At 44.6% G+C, this 27,450-nt stretch overlaps 1 protein-coding gene and 1 long non-coding RNA gene across 11 annotated transcripts in view; both read right to left on the bottom strand.

Moving 5' to 3' along the window:
* Nucleotides 1–17,774, bottom strand: part of LOC105020949 — a 37,896-nt gene extending 20,122 nt beyond the window's left edge. Inside the window, exon 1 of the long non-coding RNA XR_002196162.2 lies at nt 17,490–17,774. This is a non-coding gene — a long non-coding RNA (uncharacterized LOC105020949). The remainder of the gene's footprint in view (nt 1–17,489) is intronic.
* A 6,116-nt stretch (nt 17,775–23,890) lies between these two features.
* gab1 (GRB2-associated binding protein 1) overlaps nt 23,891–27,450 on the bottom strand; it is a 51,001-nt gene continuing 47,441 nt past the window's right edge. For 7 of the 10 annotated variants that reach the window (XM_020043872.3, XM_020043868.3, XM_013140669.4 and 4 more), the window contains 2 exons: nt 25,822–25,938; nt 23,891–25,741 (listed from right to left, as the gene is read on the bottom strand). In XM_020043872.3, coding sequence (XP_019899431.2) covers nt 25,583–25,741; nt 25,822–25,938 — 276 coding nt within the window. In that variant the 3' untranslated portion in view covers nt 23,891–25,582. Of the gene's footprint in view, nt 25,742–25,821; nt 25,939–26,307; nt 26,375–27,450 lie in introns of those variants that run through there. The other 3 variants (XM_020043870.3, XM_020043869.3, XM_020043874.3) reach the window with 3 other exon arrangements.

The raw sequence follows: 27,450 nt of genomic DNA on the forward strand, positions 1-27,450 counted from the left end.
AAAACGCAACAATATTTTCCTTCCCTAACGATTTCAAAGTAAAGCCATCTGTTTTGGGTTAATAATAAACTATGGCAAGCACCGCTGCAGCTCTACATAATATGCACATTGTAAAATTAGCCTTAGGAAGATTAAAAAAAAAGAATAAGAAAAGAAAAAGATGGGTAGATTCAAACTCCAATTACAATTGTTAATGTTTTACAAACTCACAATTCCCCCCCTTCAAAAAGAAGGAACAGCTGGTTGGCTCGAAATTGGACGTTGAATCAACTTCCATACCATTTGGTTGAGCAAACAATCCATTTGCAGCTGGTTCCCGTACAACTGTACGTTTAGTCAACATTGCGTGCTGGCTTGCCAGTGATGATTAATTCCTACTGGAATCCACTCAGTTCCGACATCCAATAACTTAACATTATACATGAGAAGGACAGGGAGCCGGAAATAGTAGGATCATGGACAGATTTCTCAACACAGATGAACAAACATTAGCAAAGACAGGCTTAGCTCATTGGAGGGTAAACACAGATCTATTCAGAGAAGACAAGCATAATCCCTAATATAAACTCTTTCTTCAAACTTACGCCTGTCTTGAAATCTACACTTAACAGACACTCTTACACAGAGCGAGATACACTTGGCAAGCTCATCTTAAAAGATGGAAAGGAGAGTCAACCAGACAACACAGTAATATGAAGAACATTTTACTCAATGAGTAGCTATCAGCATTTTAGTCAGAGTAGCTAACAGCACTTAACTCAATAAGTAGTCATCCGCTTTCAATGCTGGAAGGAAGGGTGAAAAAAGCACAAGCATTAGTTCAGGGAAAGGCAATGATGAAGGCTAAAGAGTTGTTTTAGATACTCTTTAAATGGGTCTCTTTAAATTTCACTAAACACAATTAAGCATTGTGTTAAACAGACAAATGTTTCTTATTAAGTTTACTTCCACCACAAATAGCATCTGTGAACTGTATGGCTTTTGCCACTGGCTGTTTTAACAGCTTATTAGCCAGTAATAGGCTTAATAGTATCTATTAACTTACTACTTGGAACAGTCATAAATATTGGAGCAATTGCTAGCAAGACTGAAGATTTACTTTACACCGCCAAAGCTATTTCATTTAATGGCACAACAACGTTACAGTAATTATCAATAAAGGTGAAAAATAAGAGAATCATGGAAACCCCTACTTGTTTACTGCCCAAGGGGTTGTGATCAAGCCTATATTACTCCAAAAAGCATGCATGGACGCGTACTTCCAAAATCCACCAGAAATAGTTGCAATATAACTGTAAACAGTTTTATTTTAGGCTTACTATAATGTGGCTACTGAAGGTTGCCTATCCTGAACAAATCTAATGCATCATTTTTTACAATATTTTTGTCTATCCTGAACAAATCTAATGCATTATTTCTTTACAATAATTTTGTCTATCCTGAACAAATCTAATGCATAATTTGTTTTGACTGTGACAAGACGCGAACGAGGGACTCTGGCTTGTTAGTCTGCATCACTACCACTACGCTATTTAACAAGGGGTAGTCAGTCAGTCACTCACTCACTGACTCACTCACTAAGAGACATTCACACTTCTTGGCCGGCTCTGCTTACACTGTCTGGCAAAAAAAATTAGCAGGGTTTGCTGCTCTAACTTTAAACGGAAACTATTTCCACCATTTATTGTGCCAGGACAGAAGTTGAGAAAAGTGACAGAACAAAGACCTTAGCTAGGAATGTAAACTTTGAGCTCAGCCTGAAGGTAGGGATGGCTGTCCCCCATGACGCTCAGTAGGCAAGCACCTTAACTTTGTAATGGATACAAGCTTCAGCTAGAAGCTAGTCTCGCATTGCCAGAGCTTAGGTACCGAAACAACGTCTGGTGACAACGCTAACCTTTTCGCACATTCAGAAGTGGCGAAAAAAAAAAACATGTTCAGATCAGTGTTTCATCAGACGAACAGCTCTCACAATAAACCAGGGGCTTGAATAGGCGGGGCCCGAAACTTTGGGCAGATGGTGCGCTCATCCAAAATCACCTCCTTCTACATCATTATTTCAGATACCTCTCCGCCCCATGTGTAAATTTCCAACACATAGTCATACAGAGGGCTATTCTGCGGCCATTCAAAGACTGAGGACTCTGGCTTGAGAGACTAACTGGATGCTAGTGGAGTGCGCAAACGAACAGGACGACATGAACTTGGAAAGGTTGAACCACAGGTCAGGCATGGTATCATGATAAAGTGGGATGAGTAGACAGCACAGGCAGGGGAGCCCTACCAACCAACAGGTACCATTTTGAAACGTTGTTAAGATACCTGGCATAACGAACAGCTAACCAAGGATGCAAACACAATGAAAAATGTCACAGGACGCAAGTACCGCCCCACCACCAGAGCAGCATCCTCAGCATTCCCACAAATCCTCTCACCTTTCTCCCCATCCCATCCTGCAGCTCACAGGCAACAACTACACTGAAAAAGAACTATGCTGCATTCCGGTTATACGCTTTTTACCAAACATAAACGCTGCATGCCTCTGACCCCGGCCACCTTGTGAGAACTTCGAATAACAATGGGATTTTTGACGCTATATTATTATAGCATTTCTGTTACTGTGTAGGTGTGTGTGTAAGAAAAAGGTTATTTTCTGAAAAGGTGTTACTTTAAAATGCTAACAACATGGAATTACCTGGATTCCTCACGCATTCTTCTCTCTGTGATAATGAGCCACAACGCCCAAGAACTGCAACCCCAGCCTAAACAGAACCAAGATGTACACATCCAGGCAGTACAGCGCAAGTGCTTGCTGTCAGTACGGTTGAACTTCAGGGTTATTTACTGCATCTTTGACTGGCTAATTATCACAGCACGTTCATTAAGCAGAGGCCCTCTTGTTTTATTTGCAACAGTCCCAGTATTTCTGTTCTCTATATACTGAAGTACCATTCACTGCAAAGGCAATTAGTTAAGGACCACTGTCAGTCAACTGTGAATAATGCATTAGCCATCATGATGTGCTCCTGACTACCCTGCGATGTATGTGACGGCTACATCTTTAAGGGAGAACCTCAGATGGGGGAGAAAGAGAATAGGGAAGGAGAGGTGGTGGCGACACTGACAGCGCTAGCATGGAGATGGGCTCATCTATCTTGCGGGGGAACACTGAGTGTGAGTTTATCTGATCCTGGTAGAGCGGTCCATCTCAGCCGACAGACAGTCATTTGAGCTGCACTACACGTTAACAACCCGCTAGCTATATAAATCGAGATGCTAACTGCACAGGCTGTAAAACTGCTAGGGCTTAAGCTCACTCGCGTAGATAGTGTGCACATGCACACGCGCACACAACTGCTTAATCCCATCGGTACCAGTATCATTTAGTAGAATAGAGCAGTATGGAAGGGAAAAGGACAACCAATTCGATAAGTTGCCTGAACAGAGTTGATTGTTAACATGATGCACCAATTTATTTATTGTCCTTTAAACTACTACCACTAGCAGTAGGATATACAGTATCTCACAAAAGTGAGTACACCCCTCACGTTTGTAAATATTTGATTATATCTTTTCATGTGACAACACGTGAAATGACACTTTGCTACAATGTATAGTAGTCAGTGTACAGCTTGTATAACAGTGTATATATGCTGTCCCCTCAAAATAAAACAACACACAGCCATTAATGTCTAAACCGCTGGCAATAAAAGTGAGTACATCCCTAAGTGAACATTTCCAAATTGGGCCCAATTAGTCATTTACCCTCCCCGGTGTCATGTGACTCTTTACAAGGTCTCAGGTGTGAATGGGGAGCAGGTGTGTCAAATTTGGTGTCATCACTCTCACACTCCCTCATACTGGTCACTGGAAGTTCAACATGGCAACTCATAGCAAAGAACTCTCTGAGGATCTGAAAAAAATAATTGTTGCTCTACAAAAACCCCTTAATGATGATTAAAATTATGTGTACCGTGACGTCGCCCGGTATGGCGCAGCCGGGGCCCCACCCTGGAGCCAGGCCCGGGGTTGGGGCTCGTATGCGAGCGCCTGGTGGCCGGGCCTTCCCCCATGGGGCCCGGCCGGGCTCAGCCCGAACGGGCGACGTGGGGCCGCCCTCCCGTGGGCTCACCACCCACAGGAGGGACCATAAGGGGCCGGTGCGAAGAGGATCGGGCGGCAGTCGAAGGCAGGGGCCTAGACAACCCGATCTCTGGACACGGAAACTAGCTCTAGGGACGTGGAATGTCACCTCGCTGGCGGGGAAGGAGCCTGAGTTAGTGCGTGAGGTTGAGAGGTTCCGATTAGAGGTAGTCGGGATCACCTCTACGCACGGCTTGGGCTCTGGAACCACACTCCTTGAGAGAGGATGGACTCTTCACCACTCTGGAGTTGCCCATGGTGAGAGGCGGCGGGCTGGTGTGGGTTTGCTTATAGCTCCCCAGCTCTGCCGCCATGTGTTGGAGTTTACCCCAGTGAACGAGAGGGTCGTTTCCCTGCGCCTACGGGTCGGGGATAGGTCTCTCACTGTTGTTTGTGCCTACGGGCCGAATGGCAGTGCAGAGTACCCGACCTTCTTGGAGTCTCTGGGAGGGGTGCTGGAAAGTGCTCCGACTGGGGACTCTATTGTTCTACTGGGGGACTTCAACGCCCACGTGGGCAACGACAGTGACACCTGGAGGGGCGTGATTGGGAGGAACGGCCCCCCTGATCTGAACCCGAGTGGTGTTCAGTTATTGGACTTCTGTGCTAGTCACAGTTTGTCCATAACGAACACCATGTTCAAGCATAAGGGTGTCCATCAGTGCACGTGGCACCAGGACACCCTAGGCCGCAGGTCGATGATCGACTTTGTTGTCGTCTCATCTGACCTGCGGTCGTATGTCTTGGACACTCGGGTGAAGAGAGGGGCGGAGCTGTCAACTGATCACCACCTGGTGGTGAGTTGGATCCGATGGCGGGGGAAGAAGCTGGACAGACTCGGCAGGCCCAAGCGTACTGTAAGGGTCTGCTGGGAACATCTGGCCGAGTCTCCTGTCAGAGAGATCTTCAACTCCCACCTCCGGCAGAGCTTCGACTGGATCCCGAGGGAGGCTGGAGATATTGAGTCCGAGTGGACCATGTTCTCCACCGCCATTGTCGAAGCGGCCGCTCGGAGCTGTGGCCGTAAGGTCTCCGGTGCCTGTCGAGGCGGCAATCCCCGAACCCGGTGGTGGACACCGGAAGTAAGGGATGCCGTCAAGCTGAAGAAGGAATCCTATCAGGCCTGGTTGGCTTGTGGGACTCCTGACGCAGCTGACGGGTACCGACAGGCCAAGCGGGCTGCAGCCCGGGTGGTTGTGGAGGCAAAAACTCGGGCCTGGGAGGAGTTCGGTGAGGCCATGGAGAAGGACTATCGGCTGGCCTCGAAGAGATTCTGGCAAACCATCCGGCGCCTCAGGAGAGGGAAACAGTGCCCTACCAACGCTGTTTACAGTAGAGGTGGGCAGCTGTTGACCTCAACTGAGGATGTCGTCGGGCGGTGGAAGGAGTACTTCGAGGATCTCCTCAATCCCGCTGTCACTTCTTCCATTGAGGAAGCAGAGGATGAGGTATCAGAGGTGGACTCGTCCATCACCCGGGCTGAAGTCACTGAGGTGGTCAAGAAACTCCTCGGTGGCAAGGCACCGGGGGTGGATGAGATCCGCCCTGAGTACCTCAAGTCTCTGGATGTTGTGGGGCTGTCTTGGTTGACACGCCTGTGCAACATCGCGTGGCGGTCGGGGACAGTGCCTCTGGGATGGCAGACCGGGGTGGTGGTCCCTCTTTTTAAGAAGGGGGACCGGAGGGTGTGTTCCAACTATAGGGGGATCACACTTCTCAGCCTCCCCGGGAAAGTCTATGCCAGGGTTCTGGAGAGGAGAATACGGCCGATAGTAGAACCTCGGATTCAGGAGGAACAGTGTGGTTTTCGTCCGGGCCGTGGAACACTGGACCAGCTCTATACCCTCTACAGGGTGTTGGAGGGTTCATGGGAGTTTGCCCAACCAATCCACATGTGTTTTGTGGATTTGGAGAAGGCATTCGACTGTGTCCCTCGCAGCATCTTGTGGAGGGTGCTTGGGGAATATGGGGTCCTGGGTCCTTTGCTAAGGGCTGTCAGGTCCCTGTACAACCGAAGCAGGAGTTTGGTCCGCATTGCCGGCAGTAAGTCAGACTTGTTCCCAGTGCATGTTGGACTCCGGCAGGGCTGCCCTTTGTCACCGGTTCTGTTCGTAATTTTTATGGACAGAATTTCTAGGCGCAGCCAGGGGCTGGAGGGTGTCAGGTTTGGGGACCACACAATTTCGTCTCTGCTCTTTGCAGATGATGTTGTCGTGTTGGCCCCTTCTAACCAGGACCTTCAGCATGCGCTGGGACGGTTTGCAGCCGAGTGTGAAGCGGTGGGGATGAAAATCAGTACCTCCAAATCCGAGGCCATGGTCCTCAGTCGGAAAAGGGTGGCTTGCCCGCTTCAGGTTGGTGGAGAGTGCCTGCCTCAAGTGGAGGAGTTTAAGTATCTAGGGGTCTTGTTCACGAGTGAGGGAAGGATGGAACGGGAGATTGACAGACGGATCGGTGCAGCTTCTGCAGTAATGCAGTCGATGTATCGGTCTGTCGTGGTGAAGAAAGAGCTGAGCCGCAAGGCGAAGCTCTCGATTTACCAGTCAATCTACGTTCCTACTCTCACCTATGGTCATGAGCTTTGGGTCATGACCGAAAGGACAAGATCCCGGATACAGGCGGCCGAAATGAGCTTTCTCCGCAGGGTGGCCGGGCGATCCCTTAGAGATAGGGTGAGAAGCTCGGTCACCCGGGAGGAGCTCAGAGTAGAGCCGCTGCTCCTCCACATCGAGAGGGGTCAGCTGAGGTGGCTTGGGCATCTTTTTCGGATGCCTCCGGAACGCCTTCCTGGGAAGGTGTTCCGGTCCCGTCCCACCGGGAGGAGACCCCGGGGAAGACCTAGGACACGCTGGAGGGACTATGTCTCCCGGCTGGCCTGGGAACGCCTCGGTGTCCCCCCGGAAGAGCTGGAGGAAGTGTCTGGGGAGAGGGAAGTCTGGGCATCCCTGCTTAGACTGCTGCCCCCGCGACCCGGCCCCGGATAAGCGGAAGAAGATGCTCTACATAAAGATGGCCTGGGCTATAAGAAGATTGCTAAGACCCTGAAACTGAGCTGCAGCACGGTGGCCAAGACCATACAGCGGTTTAACAGGACAGGTTCCACTCAGAATAGGCCTCGCTATGGTTGACCAAAGACGCTGAGTGCACATGCTCAGCGTCATATCCAGAGGTTGTCTTTGGGAAATAGACGTATGAGTGCTGCCAGCATTACTGCAGAAGTTGAAGGGGTGGGGGGTCAGCCTATCAGTGAACATATGCCGCACACTGCATCATATTGGTCTGCATGGCTGTCATCCCAGAAGGAAGCCTCTTCTATAGATGATGCACAAGAAAGCCCGCAAACAGTTTGCTGAAGACCAGCAGACTAAGGACATGGATTACTGGAACCTGATGAGACCAAGATAAACTTATTTGGTTTAGATGGTGTCAAGCGTGTGTGGCGGCAACTAGGTGAGGAGTACAAAGACGAGTGTGTCTTGCCTACAGTCAAGCATGGTGGTGGGAGTGTCATGGTCTGGGGCTGCATGAGTGCTGCCGGCACTGGGGAGCTACAGTTCATTGAGGGAACCATGAATGCCAACATGTACTGTGACATACTGAAGCCGAGTATGATCCCATCCCTGCGAAGACTGGGCTGCAGGGCAGTATTCCAACATGATAACGACCCCACACACACACCTCCAAGATGACCACTGCCTTGCTAAAGAAGCTGAGGTTAAAGGTGATGGACTTTCCAAGCATGTCTCCAGACCTAAACCCTATTGAGCATCCTCAAACGGAAGGTGGAGGAGCACAAGGTCTCTAACATCCACCAGCTCAATGATGTCGTCATGGAGTGGAAGAGGACTCCAGTGGCATCCTGTGAAGCTCTGGTGAACTCCATGCCCAAGAGGGTTAAGGCAGTGCTGGAAAATAATGGTGGCCACACAAAATTATAATATAATATAATATATTGACACTTTGGGCCCAATTTGGACATTTTCACTTAAATTAATGGCTGTGTGTTGTCTTATTTTGAGGGGACAGCAAATTTACACTGTTATACAAGCTGTACACTCACTACTTTACATTGTAGCAAAGTGTCATTTCTTCAGTGTTGTCACATGAACAGATATAATCTGCTGGGTTTTGGACTGGGGACCTGACAAGGTCAAAATACATTCCATCCTTGTAGTGTTAAGTGGAATTGAAACGTGAAAACGAAATAAAAAAATTTAAACGTGGACAGCACATAGCAGAGAGTGCTGTGTCATAGCAGAATGGAATCTACACTGGAACTGACACGGTTTACAATGTTGTTGTACCCAAACCAGGTAAGACATGATGTGCAGTGGGACTATGAGCCATGAACTTTGCGTCATACCAGAAACAATTTAAACTATTGATGTGCAACTCGCTTTTCAACTCTACATGAAATGCACAGCTGTCAGTATATAATGGAAAAGTATAGGTTGGACTTTCAGCAGTGGACAACCAATCAATATTTTCCTATTCAAGAAATAAGACACAAAAGCTGGCTCACATGAGCACACAAGCAGTTAGGCCTTAATGAAAGAATGTGTGCGCACGCACGCTCACATGCGCCGCCGACCCCGCACCACTTAAGCCCCGAATTCACCACAGGATTCCCAACGCTGTCACAATCACACACTCGGCGAACGCGTTAATAAACCTCTACCTGGTTTCAAATGACGTCTTTGGGAAAAAGCTGGTGTCACCCCCTCCCTCAACATCCTTGTCCCACCTCCGACGTATCGCTGTGTGTTCGTCTGCGTGCGTGTTCGTGTGTGCGTGCGCGAGGAAAGAGAAGAACACAGATGCAAACAGACAGCCCACGTAAGAGCACCTCCAGGCAGACACTACAGTGGAGTTACGCTACAGTCAGAGATCCCCGTTTGTTTACAGTAGACCAGCAGCTTTGAGAGCAGCAGCGCTGAACCCGGCCGGGTGACCGGAGAGGAGAAAAGCGAGCTGCCTCGGAAAAGGTCAGGGTTTGAGTCCAGAGGGAGGGAGCAAAGGGTGGTCAGAGGAGAGTAAGGGAGGGGGATTATTAGCGATTGCTGCCCTGGGCAGTGGTGAGGCAGCAAGGAATCGAGGGGAGCGTTGGGGCGGGTCCAGAAGACAGACAGCTAAATGCCAGAAAGGCTCCCAGGAGGCGGAGCCTGGGTGATGAGACCGCAGCACAAATGCCAACTTCATTTTCATTGGCTTCTGCTGCCTCTGTGCTGCAGAGATAGATGGTTGCACTTGAACAAGGTAGTGTGTGCGTGTGCGTGTGTGTGCGTGTGTGTGTGGAAGAGAGGCGGGTTAACATGCCGCCGCTGTAAAGAGTACAACACCAGGGAATGCGTATGTCTTTGTGTGTGCATGAATTTGAGAGTGCGCACGTACGTGCATGCAATGCTGTAACACAAAGGTGTGTAAAATTCACAGCCCTACCTGGGCATTGGTGAAGGAGTCCGGGAGGACATAGAGTCTACACAAACACCCACGCACTGCCAACCTGCACAACCTCCCGAAAATATCATATCAACTTACCCAATGAATAAATTAAACGGGTAGTTGCAACCGAACGGCATGTTCCGTTTGGAATTTCGCTTGTTGCAAATGTCTTCAGTCTCTTTTCTGCCTGTAACACTAATAGAGGGATAAAGAGAAATTGAGTTCGTCGACCTGTTATCTCAAATGGTGATAGGGATGTTTGGCGAACAGATGGGGATCAGGATGAGATCATCTGGAGAATTCCACTGACGCTCCATTGACCACATCTTTTTCAGTTTGTTCTGCCTGCTATGCATTAAAAAAATTGTTCTATTTCTATGCAGATCTGGCAGCTGTACTTGGATGGGGGATAGAGCTCTCGCTCTCGCGCTCTCTCTCTCTCGGTATCTGTGTGTGTCTCAGTCTCTATGGGGCTCTCTCTGCCGCTCTGCCTCTCTCCGGCTGTCTCGCTCTCTCTCTCTCATTTCCGAAATTAAGTGCTTTAGGCGCAAACGAACCCTGTCTCTACCCTCACCCCTCCCCTCCCTTTACTGTCCTAATAAATCAGTGTCATTGTCACTGACCACTGGACAGACTCCAGCTACAAAATACGTCTTTTACCCTGGAAAGCTAAGGACGCATAAAATGTATCACTCAATGTACCCCGGCCCAGACATTTCACAGCTACTTTGCCAGGCCAATTGTTTAACGGCTTTTGTTCTGAGGCAGCCATAACTCGAGAATATGTGCTCAATACCTTGCCAAAGTGATTTATATGTATACTATAAACTAATATATATTGCTCTCTTTCGTTTCTGGACATTTTTTCCAAGGACCTGCGGTGTCGGGACAGATGCCTGTACAGAAATAAATAGATTCACATACACAGACACAAGCAAACACACACACAAGCACATAGCATTAGGAATTACCCTTGCATGTCATGTCCTGGCAGACCAAGAGCGAACACTGAAGTAGATGGCACTAGTTCAGGAGTGTGTGGAGAATGACTGAGCAGGTTTTTCCTTCCTTGTTCTGCCGTCCTGATTGGATTAAACGATCCCCAATTGATTGTGACGTAACGACAATGTCCAACACGTTTCCATCACCAGTCATATCTTTGTAAGAGTTGGTTGAATACCATGTTGTTTAGTATTCTCATAAGAGACCACAGGTGTTGTCTTGTTGTGTGGCGTATCACTACTGGCCCACACAATGTAACAATAATGCCAGTTTGTTCATCATTAAACCAAGGACAACATTGCATTACAGCATCTCTCTCATGTCTTTCTCATTCTCTTACTCCCTCCTGAATTTTTATAAATAGAGAGAAAACAAGACGTTGTTTCAACCCACAACAACAAACAGTTTTTCCAAGGCCAGATACAACCCAAGTAAACATGCATCAAAGTTTAAAAAGTAAAATGTTTAATAAGTCAGAGAGTAGCAGTGCAAGACAAGGCATCCCATATGAAGGATTCTGCAGCCAAGACTACCGATGACACCAACGACAGAAAATGAAGGCCGACAGACGGGGCCTTGGAGGATGCACGCACGCAACCACCTATCAATGAATCAATCAATATCCTCGTGCAATGACACTAATGAATAATTCTGATCTGGGTCCGCTCCATTATTAAGCATCCGCCAACCAGCACCCCTCCCCTGCAATATGCATCAAAACGGTGGGGGGGGAACGAAAGAGAAAGAAAACAGTGCCGCGGACGGCGATAATTAGGTTATTCAACCAATCACAGCAAGTATCTACTCTCACAATACAATATCCAGATTCCTGTAACACTGATGGCCAGTGGGAGACCAATTATGAATATGTACCATCAATTAACATAAAGCTTCAAGTGGAGCGGAAAACTAATTGAATTATTCATATACTCCGCTTGTGTTGGTTGGTAAATAACCAATGTGGCAGAGAGGAAGAACAAATGGTGCAGACATTAAACTCTGCAGGTGTCAGAATGAGAAGGGGGAAGGAAGGATGTCGAATACAGACACAATAAATAAAATCATTATTTTTGAGAGAGAACCTTAACAGGGCTTATCAGCCTCTCGTTTCTGAATTGGTGGAGGCTGGTGAACTACCCCCCCCCCACCCCCCCCCACCCCGATCAAAGTGAACCACTGATCCACTTCTAACTTTTGACAAGTCCTATTACACAGACGGATTGCTGTTTACACTGGGACTCGCTGCAGAGCCAGAGTTGCGTTCCCCAGCCACTGGGCTCCCACTACTACTGGCCAAGTTGTGTTCACAGGCAGACCCTAACGGGGCTGCTAAAAGCAGCTCCAGTCAACTCCTATCTAGTGAGGTGTCTACTTTATCAACAAACATTTCCCTACTGTGGCGGGTGACATTGCTCACAGTCCTCCCAGGTGCTAATAATCAATAATGCAGTTAAAGCTCTAAGAACGTCATTCTCTGCGAGGATACCGCACTACTCAGTCAAAATGCCTGCCCATCCGGAAACAACATTCACTCACTGGTGGTCTAACTGGTTAAACAATCCTCAACAATATTCTCTCAATTAAGCTACACTGCAACTGGCTCATCCACGTATTTATTCACCAGATTTGAGAAAGGACAAGATTTGCAGAGGGCATATCAGAAGTCTACACCCCTTGTTTACTGAAAAATCCGTTTTTTTTTAATGTATAGCCTAAAAGCAAGACATTGTGTCAGGCATTTTTTTTTTTACCTTTAGTATGTTTGGCACAAGGTCAACACTGCTCATGACCCAATATACCTGCTGTCAAGCATGGTGGTGGCAGCATAATGTGCTGGGGGTGCTTCTCTTCAGGGACAGGGGCTCTGGTCAGGATAGAAGGGATAAGGAAAAGCTTCAAACATCAAGATGTTTGGCACAAACCCTGTTGCCTTCTGCCAGAAAGCCCTTTAAAGAGGATTCGCCTTTCAATGTGACAAAAAAATCTGAAGCACACAGCCAATTCAACCACAGAATGTCTTGCAAAAAGGGAAGAAAAATGAGCCAGAATGGCCAAGTCCAGACATAAATCCTATAGAACACCTGTGAATAGATAAGATTGCTGTGCACAGGAGATTCCCTTACAATTTGACAGGCCTTGAAGGTTGTATTTTTCTAAGGAATTATCTATTTGTTTCCACTCAATAAGGGTGTGCACACTGTTGATATCCACTGTAGTGATCTGTAACAGTTTTAGAAAGTGAATTACTTATTCTGGGCTTGCGCTAAAAATGAAATCTAAAGTCACAGATCAAGCATCTGAGTTATTGAAGACAAATCCATCTGTACACCGACCACAGATCCTCCAGCCTGCACCCACAATTAACACACTTTCTCGCTGCAGACGAAGAAGAATGAACACATGGCATGACTCCATTCCCCCTCTTTGTAATCAATGGGATACTAACAGCTGATCTCGTCTGCCAATGTTTCACACTCTTTGATCTTGATTTATTATTGAATGCTGGTGAAATCAACTAACAAATAAACAAATGCATTAAATGCGTTATTCATTCTAGTTTAAAATAACACAAGTGAACCAGGGCTTGCTGCAGTTTTCCACAAATCATTGATTACGAAGAAATGCACATTGCCATAAGGAAATGATTAAACAATCAAATTAATTTACAATGAGGGAATAGACCAAGCAAATAAATTTTTCCAGGACAATAACCTAGTCTCTACAGTACCAAGAAACAAAACACTATGTCATTATAGGGACATTCTTTCAATGTAGGGTTGTAACGAACAAGTTTACTCACCAGAAAATCTTGGATGCAGACAAAGGCAAAATCTAAAATGCTAAATCTCTATTGGTCAACAGTAGGCGTGCTGAAAGGTTTAGGGAATCCCTGTGCCATGTACACAACTTGAAGTCAACACTGCTCATGACCCAAAATATCGAACCAAAGAGAAAGTAAATCGAGTTGAGGGGAGAATTGGTTTGAAAACGTTGTTGCTGTAATGGCAGGAACAAATTCGGGATGTCCCCTTTAAACCTCAGCAGTTCTTCTCCAGCCCACTCAGTTAGCGTAGCATGGTTTAATGGCCCTGACAGTGCTTTTCCACTGAGACTCACCCCACAACATTGGACCAACAGTGTTTTATGCTAACATGGCTCCAGTGTCAATGCGCTTCCATAAGAAGTGCGACACTAAATACTGGCGGCCAGCAGAAGCGCCAACCACTGCGACATCGAAGATTGTTCAACTTCTCGTAAAGCAACTATGTTAAGTAAACGTCTGCTATAAAGGACCAATTCAGAGGTCTACCCGAGTCAAGGTCCAGTGTGACATGGGTGGCGATCCACATGAATTCATGGAATTCATTAATGGAAATGCACCATAACTGTAGCTAAAGTGCTACAGAAAAATGACAAATCAGTTTCCTCCTATCCTGACATATGAATCTCGAGTCAATCCCAGTTTAGATACTGTCATTGCCCTTTTCAGTAAATAAATAGCTTTCCTCCACAAACTCTATTGATGATATTAAAACCATCCCCTTAATCTCATCACAACCAGGCCTGGGTCTTATCAATTCAAATAGTTTCCGGGAGGAGGAATTGAGGCAATTTTGTAAAACTTAGTGGATCGATTCTGTCTGACTGGAGGCCCACAACTCTAACGAAGCGTCTGGAAGTGTTTGAGATTCACCCGTGCGCCGCTTGAGTCTTAATGTGATTAAACTGCTGGGATGCAGAGGGAGACAAACAGACCTACGGGACGGGATAAGAGGCATAGACAGGCAGTCAGGCAGTATGACATGGAGGAAGACCGGTTGGTAGAAAGAGAGAAAGCAAGCTAGACAGCCCAGCCAGAAGACAGAAAGGATAACACACCCAACATAGTACACACACACACACACACACACCACTTTCAATCAGGCAGACAGCAGGCCAACAAACAGAGAAGAAGCTGGCAGGCAGGCAGGCAGACAGACAGACCCAGAGGCAGGTTGGCACACAGGGTCCCTGGCCTGGTTATTGACAGCTCCCATCGTTCCAGGCAGAGGTCCAGCAGGACGAACAGGCAGGCCCAGGGCCCACAATGAACCCACAAACAGCCCTCATCCTCCCCCAGACCGCCGCTCCTAATCCTCCCCTAGTTTCCCGGTCCTTCCGGCCTCTCCGCCAGGCTCGTAATCATTCTATTGGCCCCGTTTGGAACCCAGGGGCTCTCCGCTCCATTACTCACACACTGCAGAAGACACCATAGAGAGAGATCCTCCCGGCCAAACGCCACAGGCCTGCAGAAGAACACACATGGACACGGCCGGGTGGCCGGTAAGGCACGTACACCCACCCACACGCTTTCGCCTAAATACCATCCTCCCTCAACCCGCATGAACTGTTAGCGCGCCTGTGCACATACAGAGAAGCGGTTTGGAAAGATGGGCGCCCGCATGTTATCTCGTTTGCATGTTTCGTTGAAATATTTCGGAGAGCGATTTGATGGAAACTGTGTACTGTGTTTACATTCGACTGTTTCATTTTGATGTTTGGGTTTGACGCTGGATACGTGCACTTTAGAAGGCTCACCCTTAACTATGCATTCCCCAGGCACGATGCCTTCTGTGGAGAAGTGTTACGCTAGACTTTGAAACGAGACATTGACACATTTCAAAGGGCAACGTCAATATAATTCGACACGGATATCTGTGTTTTGACCCGGAAGACTTGCAGACTCACAGACGTTTGTCAATGGGTTAAGTACCCCTCAAAAAGATTATCCATAATGCTTATTTCTCATTTTATTCCTTCAACTGGAAGATCCAAGCGTGTTAAGGCGACGGAACGTACTACCATGAGTTTCGATGTCTTAGATCAAAGCATAAACGGCAGTGAGGGTTAAATGCGATTTCTTTTCTTTGAGTTTGAAAACAACATGTATTTGGTTTTATCAGCATAATAAGCAGCCATATGCTAATAACGACTAAAGCAACAAATCAATGCCACTGATTTCAGGCAGCCGTTTTGAAGCTCCTGTCTAATGGAGAATGCAAGCATTCACAATGGGATTCAGAGAGACAACCTTACCAGAGACCAACCACTCCTTGGCTTTTACCACAACCTTTACCTTTACCACAAACTTTACCTCAAAAAATGCCTTTCATCTGCCTCAGTCTTTTCATCGGCTACCAGTCCCGCCACAATCTATTTTTTTCCCACCATCCAACGCAACCGTGTCTCGGCGCACGGCACAGAAGTGCCACTCTATCATAAGGTGGGGGGGCAGCCAACTGACAGATATTTGCAAGAGCGACAAGGTGAAGCCGATTTTGAATGGCGATACATTTGAAAATGCTAAGGAGCTGAATCTTTACACAAAAAAATACAAATAACAACCCCTCAGTGTTAAAGTCCATCTCCGCTCCAAAACAACTGTGACTGTTAGACCTCAGCCTTACATTAAGACACAGCTGTTTTGTTACAGTCAAGTCAATTAACCAGCTAATGGACTTAATATTCTAGCCTCTATATGATATCTGAAGAAGGATTAACCCTTAGAGATGTTAGCATGGACTGGGAAACCCAGGATTCAGATAATATAAGAGTTCTGTTTTAAGCTAAACCTTAACCAGCTAATCACTAAGCCAACATGGCCTAACCTGAAGCAGCCTACAAAGTCAACGCTGACTGATTATATATTGACCAATGTCCCGGATAAATATTTGTCAAATGCTATATTACCATTACAGTACAATTTGTGCCCCATTGTAGGTATCAGAGACGGCACCAAAGTATGTTCCCAGTGTTATCACTTCCACTGCAGACAGTCAGCCTCCACATACAAGAGTCAGGATGAAGAACGGATCTAAACCCTGGAAAAGTCCAGCGACGTAGTGGTTAAAATATTATATATCAACTCTACCGTGGGAACGTGTTAAAACAGACAATTGCCAATTGTCTAAACTGTATCATTTGATTGCTTTTCATGCAGGTCTATTAACAGAGAAGGCCTAGAGTAATTGTCTATACATTACACAATACACAACGGGATACGCAATGACTCCCAAAAGAGTTAATTTGCACTAGACACCAATTTCAAAAGATATTTGGGCATTCCTGCTAACATACATTTTAAACTGCAGAATTGCAGTATGTGATAATAAACAATGTATTATGTACATAGCTGTCACATAAAATCAGTGACAACCAATATTCAATCAATATATCACTAATCTCGGTAAAGCATGGTTTGAACGTCTAAAGATTTGACCACACTTCCTATATTTGCCCACTTCAATGCATTAGACATCATGTAGGCTTTCATTATCCACAACATATCTGAATTACAAATATCCCATTGCAAACACCTAATCAAAGGATTCAGCCTCCTGTCATACCTGATCATTAACTGCATCCACCTGGTGTCCCGTCTAAATAAGTCCCCAATTAGAGGGTTGCAATGAAATAATGGAGTGGAACTGGTTTGGAGGGCCAGATTTGAATCCCACACTTTTGCTTCTCCAAGGTTTGTCTTGTCTCTGTTTCAGTACTCTCTTTAAAGCAAGGTTTGACAGTATAAGTCGTTGACTACACGTTCTTCATTTACCCAATGGATAAGGCAAATGAATATGCAGGCCTTTATTATCAATAAAATGTATGTATGAAATGGGCAAAACACCAAACACTCAACTTTCTGTAATGCAGCCTGACTCAATCAGAACCACGCCCAGTGCATCACTGCCACGCTACAGTCTGTAACGCAAAATTTAAAATTGTATTGACATTTGAGTTATACATATTGTTATATCGTTTATGTATTTCACTACACTTTAATTTACTGAGGAAATATACAATATATATGCGTCTGAGGTTTTACCAAAACAGTTACAGAACAAAAAAGTTAATTATCTTACCTCTAATGGCCAGCGCTTGGCCCACTCAGAGGTAGCTTGAGTAACCTCAGTCTGGCGCGCGCAGTTAGCTGTTGGATAGGGCGGTATACATGCACATCCAGCGTGAGCAGGGGAGCAAAGTGAAATATTTTCTCGTTGAAGTCATGTGTACAATTTCGGAATTAACATCCGGGGTTTGAATTTGTTCCTCGCTAACAAAAAAAAAAGCATTTCCCCCCAGGTTATACCATTAAGAAACCCGCGTCGTCCGTCATCTTCCAAACTCGTCAAGTACAAATGACGTCATGATAAAACTGCCAATGTGCTGTTGCTACATACGGGTGGCAATAGTAGTGACCTTGATAACTATTGGCCTCTTTTTAAATTGTCTTACTTAGCAAACATTTGTCTTTCGTAAATACAGTTGCATTCTTTTTCATTCTGAATGTTTGGAAGTCATGTTTTAGACCTGGGCACCGTACTATTACTGCAACCTCATTGATTGTAAATGGTATCCACAAAGCAATGTATAAAAAAATCGATTTGTGTGGCTTTGTTTATTGACCTGTCAAAGGTTTTTGATACTGTTCATCACTCCATTTCGATGAATACATGGATATCGTTGGGCTTGGCTTTTGACACCTGCTTATGGTTTCACGATTACTTCAGTGATGGAACCCAGACCACTATAAAGGATGGGGTTGAATATAATTATGTAGTAGCTCACAAAGGAGTTCACCAGGTTTGAAAGTTAGTTCCTTTGTTGTTCACTTTGTTCATACTGGAATTTTCATTTTTATGATGATAGCAGTATACAATGCTGCTACCATCTCTTGCTCAAGCACTTGCACATATACAGTCTGATTTCCAACTACCACAAACTTCCCTTATAGAGATTAAGATGATGTTAACAGCAAGCAAAACAAAGTATATACTACTCTTTAAGGGCCGGTTTCACAGACACAGATTAAGCATAGTCTAGGACTGAAAAAACAAGCTCAACAGAGTTTTCTATTGAACTGGATTTTTAGGTCCTGGACAAGGCTCAATCCGTGTCTGCCAAACCAGCCTTAAGTCTCAAAATCAGCATTTACATGATTTTAACATTATTACCTTTGATGGTTCATTTATGCAGTTTGAACAACACTTCTACAAATACCTTGGAATTTGGTTAGATTAAAATCTTTCAGAACTCACATGACTTCTTGGTGAAGAAGCATAGGATTACAATTGGTTTATTGTTCTTAGCAAAAAACAATGCTCAGTACCGAAACCTCTGGATGCAGTCTATTATGCAACTTTGCACTTTACTACTTGTATGAACTTTTGCACACATCATTGTCTTTCAGCTTATATTTCTGTCTTCCAGAAGGGCCGACCTTGGTTGATGTTCATATATTAGGCTTTAACGCAGAAACTTCCAAACTAGTTGGCCATTACTACCATAGAACACACTAACTCTGCTGTTTTTCCGGTTTATCTTTGGGGTAATGAAGACTGCTAGTTTTTGAACAACAGAATGTATTGGGAAGTTCTCTTACATTTCGGACAAATTATGTGAACAAGCATTTTCAGGTATTTAGAGTTGTCATTCCATACGTAATTTGGTAACTGGTGAACATCACCAATTACCTTGCCTATGGGGAAGTGTTGCGCCAATGAAATACCAGGGATTTCATCACATGACCTACAGCAAATTGTTAATAGGCGACTTTGGGGGATTGAATGAACAACCAGATCTCTATGTATTCATGAAGGTAGATCTATATACACTACCATTCAAAAATGTGCGATTGCTTAGAAATGTCCTTGTTTTCGAAAGAAAAGCAAATTGTTTGTCAATTCTTTTGTCCATTAAAATAACATCGAATTGATCAGAGATACAGTGTAGACATTGTTAATGTTGTAAATGACTACTGTGTCTGGCAACGTCTTTTCAATTGAATATCAGCAACCATCGCTCTTGTGTTCCAATGACACGTTGTGAGTGTTAAACCAAGTCTACTCTTGTTCTGAGAAATAAAGACTTCAATGCGAGAAATTGCAGAGAAACTGAATATTTCATTCAACGATGTATAGCCTACTAGTCCCTTCACAGAACAGCACGAAATGGCTCTAACCAGAATAGAAAGAGCAGTGGGAGGCCCCGGTGCACAACTGAGCAAGAGGACAAATTCATGGGAATGTTTAGTTTGAGAAAGAGACATTTCACAGGTCCTCAACTGGCGGCTTCATTAAACAGTACTCGGCAAACACCTGTCTCGACGTCAACAGTGAAGAGGCGACTCTGGGATACTGGCCTTCAAGGCACAGTTCTACCTCTGTCCAGTGTCTGCATTCTTTTGCCCGTCTTAATCTTTTCTTTTTATTGGCCAGTCTGAGATATGGCTTTTTCTTTGCCACTCTACTAGATACTGCCGTGATGGCACAAAAGAGCAAGCAATATGGTCACTCAGTCACTGTCATCACAGCGATACCAGAGTGCTAGAAAAGAGGAGATTGGACAAGATAAACAGTACATATGAATCAAACAAGCAAGAGGAGGAAAGCAGTAACCACAGAACTAGTAAAAATGTGTGCTGTCAAACGATTAAAATAATTAATTGTAATTAAAATGTGGTCCTAAATAAATGATTTTCTGTTTAAAAAGCAGTGCATTGTGTTAAATACACTGTTTTATTGTAAACTGTGGACATTGCTTGATTTTAAATTAAATAAGTGCAGGAGCTGTCTTTTTCCAAGTTGATCCATTAGAACAGGGTATGGCAAGGCCCTAAAATGTCTCCCCATCTAATTATCATAATGACTAACAGAATCTAATGGTATCCCATGTAGAACTAAATAGAAAGTTGCTGGTCTATAATCCAATAGTTCTTCCATCTTCTCCCATTGTGCTATTCATCAAGGCACCAAGTACAATAACAATTATGTTAGGATTTAAAACTCCCATCAGCCCCTCTGTCTGGAAAGCTGCAGGAATGTTATCCAACACTGAATCACACCTACGCCTTTCGAGGTATTATACTTTTATAATACTAAAATGTAGTAAGAAAGGGGTTCAGGTCAGGGCCTGCAAACAAGTTATTAAAAAAAATTAATAATTGTCCACAGTCAAATACATGTCTTTATTAAATAATTTTAAGGTTACTTAAAATGGAATAAGGCAGGGAAGGTAGCCAGATATGTTTATCCACAAACATTAATCAGGATCAGATATGTAATTTATTTATTATTATTTTATCTTAGAATTTCTAAGTTATGCGATTAAATTGTTTTACTGGAAATGCGATGAAATCAATGTCTAGTTTAGGCTCTCACAGCATTATATAACTTACCACACTAAAAGCAAGGTGGATCCGGGAACTTTTTTTGTGGCCTAACCCTTTTTTGTGGGATTGTGTGTTTTACAGTCAAATATATCTGGCAACCTTGGTCTAGGGATCAGTTTCTGAAAAGTATCACAGGCACAGCCGTTCATGGGGATATTCCAATTTCCGACACAATTCACGACATGAATTTGTAGGCTACTCTACATTGTTATATTGAAAAAAGCTAATGTGAAGAGCCCTCGACCACTCCAGCACAAGTCAAGTGCCGAATAAAGTTGCCCGTATAATGTTGCAAATGAATAAGTGACAGCTCCCGCTCAAGTCAAGCTCTAACCATTTGGCACCGCCCCTACCACACAGCCAATCAGGAGCAGCCACTGCTCCTTAACATCTGCTGTGAGATTTACTTCAATTAGGTTCTTTACCCAGTGATCAGAGTCTTAATGCGTTGAGTGAGTACAGCAGAACACAGAAATCTGTGATGTAGCCAAGGAGTAAATCTATCTTCAGATATGGAATATAAGCGATTTACAGGATTAAAAATGTCCGCCTGACACTAGGATAGGGCCCTCAGAGTAGATAGCGTAGTGGCATATGCTGTAGTTCTTCTGTACTTGAGGAATAAATGGGAGTGCAATGACGGCGACATAAATCTGTATGACTCGGGTAAAAGGAAGTAGTCAGATTTATGTTGAGGTGGTGCGGTATGTCTTTGGGAGGAGGGGAAGAGAGGATTCTGATTGGGCACAGTGAAATACTGTACTGGTAGATCTACTGTAGTGTAAAGTACGGATCTACTTTGATGAGTTATGTTGATGTTCTATGTGGCTAAAAGTGAAAAATAAAGTGTAAGCTTTAAGAGGGTATTGTGGTTTATTTGTCTAACTACAGAACTCCGATTGTAAACTGGATGTGGATTCACTGCAGTGATGTCAGTTGTTTAATCATAACCACCGGGGTGGAACCTATGAAGTTCAACCTTGAACTGATCTTGAGCTAAGCTTCCACTGTCCACAATAAGAATGTCTGCCGTCATCCGAATTAACGGCAACACTATTGGGCTGCAAAATGCACCCTTTAATGATCTGCGATTTAACGGAGATGGTCCGACGCTTATTGTTCACAAGAACATTTCTGAAACGTCAGACTAAGAGTGTTTGTTGTCGAGACAGAAGCAGAATGGTCATTACAGTCTCCTCCGAAGTACTGCAGTGCCCTGCCTATGACATCACGCGATGTGATTCCCCCCTCCGGTAATGGAGTCAGTCAACCTCAATGCCGGCTTTTAAAGCAACCACGACCTCTGGTGGTGCAAACGGTCTTCAACATCGGCAAGACTGACATTGAAAAATTGCTGCCACATTGTGGTTGATCGCTCTGCCCATTGTTTTCAAGCGGAGGACCAGTGAGACAAAGCAGACCAAAACACCATCGGACAGTGAAGAACAATGCCATGTTCATAATTCATGGAATACGCCCGACTTAAAGAATACTTCAGTATGAATGTGTTGGGAACTACAGAAATCCTTCCAACACAACAAATCCATATGGAAGCTGATAAAAGGAAAAAGCTATGGAAGATTAATCATAGAGAGAGTACTTCGTGACATCTACTGCTTCTCATCCAGTACATTTTTAGACAAGTTATGATTATGGTCCTCTATCAATTTTATAATAATTGGAGTTCAACATCAAATGTGTCAAAATGACATGAAAGGCTCATTTTGTTTAGAGTACACAGAATAACTCAACGAGCTACTGTGCGAAAAATGAAAACGGCTAAAGTAATGTGTACATTACCTAGTAAAACTTCTGAGGTGACAGATGTCTTATGGGTAAATAAAAAGATGTGAAAAGGGGAGGGTGACTCGGAAACAGTTTCGCCACCAACTTGCTCAAAGATACTAACAAAACCGACGATGACAGAGTGGCGAAATAATCAAAAAACCCAACAATTTCGGGATGACTTGAATGACGCAATTCATGTTCCACTTTTAAATAATACAGTGAGCATGAAATTCAAATGAACAAATCCCACTAGTCGTTTTGGAATTAAATCCTCAGCACATTTAAATGTTTAATTCAGGAGAAAGTTAATATTTTACTACAGGGCAAATCTTGAAATATCACAATCCAAGGCATGTGATAGGCAAGCCCAGTATCCAGTCATTCCTGTGACATCGCAAAAACATAAAGGATGCCCTTCAATGGGATTCACCTAAAGTGGCATTGTTGCAGGCTGGTTTGAAAAGGCCACTCCAGGTGTAATTAATCCCCACATCCCCTAAACTCAACTTTGGACCACCAGGCCAGTACCACTCCAATGTTTTTACTGTTCCACTCTAATCAGGGGCTTATTTTTGACTTATTGGTCTCAGGGAGAGATACATTAATGACCAGATCTTCATCTTGAAGTTGCCCATGGTGTCCATGACAAGCCCTTGTTGTAGCGGTTAAACACCCCGATTGAGATTGCAAAGCACTATGTGGGTTTCCCCACAAGGAATCCCCAGCCTCCAACCTTACTCTGCTGATCTCCCATCTACCCATTGGTTTCCTGCGGTCCAAATCAAGTGAAAATAGCACACAACCCAAGTGCTCACGTGTGTCACAACTCTGTGGTATCTTTGTATTTATCCTCAAGAGGTTTGTAGTTATATCGAAGATGTTTGGCGGGAAAAGGTACACAGTACACTCTCTAAATTACAACCATTACTGTCAGTAAAGATGGTGACTGCGAGAGCACACAGCCTTTCTTTGTATTTCTGTGTTCCATGTAACTTCTCCCGCTACACAGTAGATAAAACAAATGGATAGAAGCACACGCCCTTGGTTACATACTCCGCAGCCTAGGGGACCGGTCTGAATACTAAAGATCCATAAAATGTTTATTTTTATTTTTTAAATTTATTTACTTGACTTTCAAATCGACATCTCTTTTTGATTCATAAAAAAAAAAAAGACCAAGCATCAACGTTTTGCATTTTGTCTCGGAAGAGAGGGAGTCAGCGCGCTGCATTGGGCTGGGAAGGGAATGAAGTACGGAAATTACAGTATAGGCACAGTTTCTCAATTGAAATGATACATGCTGGAATAGATGGTGCATATATATACACAGCAAAGACCTTTATTCTCCTGGCAAAACATGCTTAGGACTTGTGTGTGAAAAACGGGGCCGTATTTAGTGTCTCAGGGTAAGAGGGCTGATTTAAGATCAGTTTTGCCTTTCAGATCACACAATGACTAAAATAAGATAAATGTGAGGAGTTTAATTCCCGACCAGCACCACACTGACAGACTGAATACGAGCCCTGGAAAGTTAGTAAATAGTCACCAAGAAAAACACTATGATTCTGACAAGTTTTTTTTTTTTCTTTCTTTTTTAAGTAAAACATCACAATTTGTCACTATTTACAAAAAGCAATATCAAGTAGAGAAGATAAGGCAGACAAATCTGATTCCAGAAGCTTTAAGTGTAAATCCATCTGAAATAAATTAAAACCCAACAGAAGAGAGAATGAAAAACGACTGCCCCAGTCAATAAGGGAATGAATCACAATAATAATCTCCAGAAACGAATTGACTGGCGCTTGTCAAAAACGCATTATAAACCACTTTGTTCTATACACATCAAGTCTGTCTGGTCATAGATTATGGTTCTAGAACACTGAGCCTTATGTATGTGGATCTGTCCTGATACAACATCTATCGATGGAACGACCAGATAAATAAATTAGAAATGGCGATAACGGTTACTTAGTATTTTATTGAGTACCTGATTTCTCTCTTCTCTAGACCTAGGTTTGATACCTTTGCATATCTCACAGAAAGTTTCAGGCACTCTCTGTTAAAAGCTGTCACAGTTGATTCTGTCATCTCATATCACATCACATATCCTGATACCATTTCGGAGGGGCGTAGAGAATTCTACCCTGCAGAATTACCACACACCAAATAGTGTCAAACAATGATATTCCATACAAATAAAGGACACTTTCCATTTATATACATAACACTTTTGTACATACTCTTTTTTCGTTTAGCTTGTTCCTTTTTCCTGCAACAGCGAAGCACGCATTTCTTTCACACAGAAAGAGCAAGTGAGGAAATCCAATCTCAGTTGATTAAACTACATTGTTTCAGTGAATCCAAGTCTTTGATTGAGCACTCGGTCAGTCACGTTTCATAAAAGGAACTTGTTTTCTACTTTCTTGAATTTTTTGTTTGCGCTAAGAAAACCTGGTTCTCATTCTTACAATGTTCTGGATGATATTATACATGTACATGAGTAAGAGCCAACGTCCGACAAGTAAAAACAGGCAACCGTGGCAGTAAGGTGTGATGTGGATTTTCTTACTCTGAAAACAGACTGCAGACACACAGTGAACCACAGTGTTGTTTTAGTCCCAAAGCAAACGCTTCAAAAAGGCCCCCAGTGATTTTCCAGACAACCAGAGGCGGGAAATTCCAACTGACATCCAACAGCAAGAGGCGGTAAGTGTTTGTCGACATTGGTAACGGCCTTTCACAGGCTTCCGTACGGCGTTCGGCTCATTCGGCCCAGACCCCCAGTCTGACACATGGGGGGGGGGGGGGGCAGTCCCTCTGCTGTTCTCAGACTGTCTGGAAGTGTAAACCAAGGACAGTTCCACAGCCCTGGTGTTCACCAGAGCCCTTCACTTCAGCACAGGCATTCGCGGGAAGGTGGGGGAGGGGAAGGACCAGCCCTGTGGAGGTGGGGGGGGGGGGAGGTGGGGGGGCTGTAAGTTGGGGAGTGAGCTGGGATCACTTTGGCCCTTTGTTGGGGGTTTCTGTCTCTGTGGACTGGCGTCCGTCGTTCCAGGCCTCCCGGGTACTCTTCAGGGCCTGCGTTCGCTGCTGATCCACCACCACGTAGTCCACCCGCTCGTCGGACACAGCCAGGCCCATCCCGTTGCTCTTCTTCTGTGAAAGAACACACAGGTCCGTGGGCAAGTCTCAACAGAATGCCAGAGTAGGCGCGTGCGCGTGTGCGTGCATCGTACCTTCCGTGGGGGGGTGGACTTGCCGGGGTCCAGATCTAGGTCCAGGTACTCCACTTGCTTGTCTCCTTTGGGCTTCACCATGGGGCTGCTTCCCCCATCTGCCGTCAGCTTCATGTTCTAATCCACAAGGAAGATGCCATGTTACAGCAGAACACACACACACACACACACACACACACACACACAGGAGGGACACGTTAGTGCTACACTCTATGAGTGGGTGAGAGGAGTGGCGGGAGAGCTACAATGGGGACAAAACTAAATAGATATAACACTGTCAAATGGACACTGTCTTAAGGCTTAAAAAAATAAAAAAGCATGGACACTTCCCATCGCGGTGCCTAAAGTTTAATCGGGTTTCCTGGGGGCAAATTCCAGCACACCCCACGCCATGCAGTGAGACCACAGGCCTGAGGCCATTTCTGTCAAGGCTCCAACCTGGCAACCCAGACAACATGTCTGACCCAACCTGGCAACCCATCTCACCTCCTCTACAGTGTCAGGGCACCTCTTAACAGGGGTGATGGGTACAGTGCAGTAGAAGGACTCCTCTCTACAGAAACAGGGAGCAGGGACATAAGCAGGGACAGGAGAGAGGAGATGAGAAGGTCAGAAACAAAAGCACAAGAGAGGAGGGTGAGGAAAAGCAATAGACCAGGAAAAAGAGGATTTCAGTGAGCGATCAGTTGAATGGAAAGAAAACATTTGTCAGGGCAGACAAAGAATGAGGAAAACACAAACTAGTCAGAGGTGACAAAGAATTTAAGGCAACACAAGAATGAGCAAATCACATTTCAGCACAGAATACACAGAACAAAAACATTTTGCTCGATCAATAATAATACACATCACTTATTTTAGGAAATAATAGAGCAACTTCTAATAGTGAGTTATTCAAAGTATTGATAAGGGGTAAAATGATATATAAAAAAAAGTCAATTAATTACTTAACTCAGGCGTACAAGAAATAGCCAGCAAAACCCCAGGAGAAAAACACAAAGTGGGTAAGGAGTAGACAGGAATCGATCCCAGGTGCTTAGGTAGCGGAGCCCCCAGGCTGTGTAGTTTGGAGACCACGGAGCACGAATCACCTTAGGGATGAATCGGAAACACTGACTGCAGGCCAGGTCTAATTGCCTAGCCTCACTGGTGCTCTTGACAACATTAAGACAATGACAAATAGAGCCCACACCAACTATCCGCCTCAGTTCAACAAGCCTACGCAGAGTGTAGCAGAACGTGTGTAGAGCTGCTCTGTTTCCAATACAATTTGGAAGCAGTTGTAATTTATTCCAGGATCAAATCCCTATGCAAGTATCTGAGAGCATTTGTGTCAGTCTATTTCCCGCAGATGCTAGAGGTTAGGGGCTGAGAGTGTTGAATTGTAACCCCAAAAGATCAGCCTGGATGACTGAAAACGATGGAAGTCCCCTGCAGTTATTGGGCGTAACATTACAATGACTAATTGAAATCAGAACCCATTTCCACCAAACCATTTATAATTCGAGGCACAATTCCAATAGAAACGATTAATGTGCGGAAAGGTATTCTCAAGGTGCTGCATAAAACAACGTCTCCAGCCAACATCGACCAAGTCCTGGTGTGGGGCTGCCCGTTGACATTGCTAAA

This window comes from Esox lucius, chromosome 25, assembly GCF_011004845.1.
Source record: "Esox lucius isolate fEsoLuc1 chromosome 25, fEsoLuc1.pri, whole genome shotgun sequence".
In the NCBI taxonomy this organism is placed as follows: Eukaryota; Metazoa; Chordata; class Actinopteri; order Esociformes; family Esocidae; genus Esox; species Esox lucius.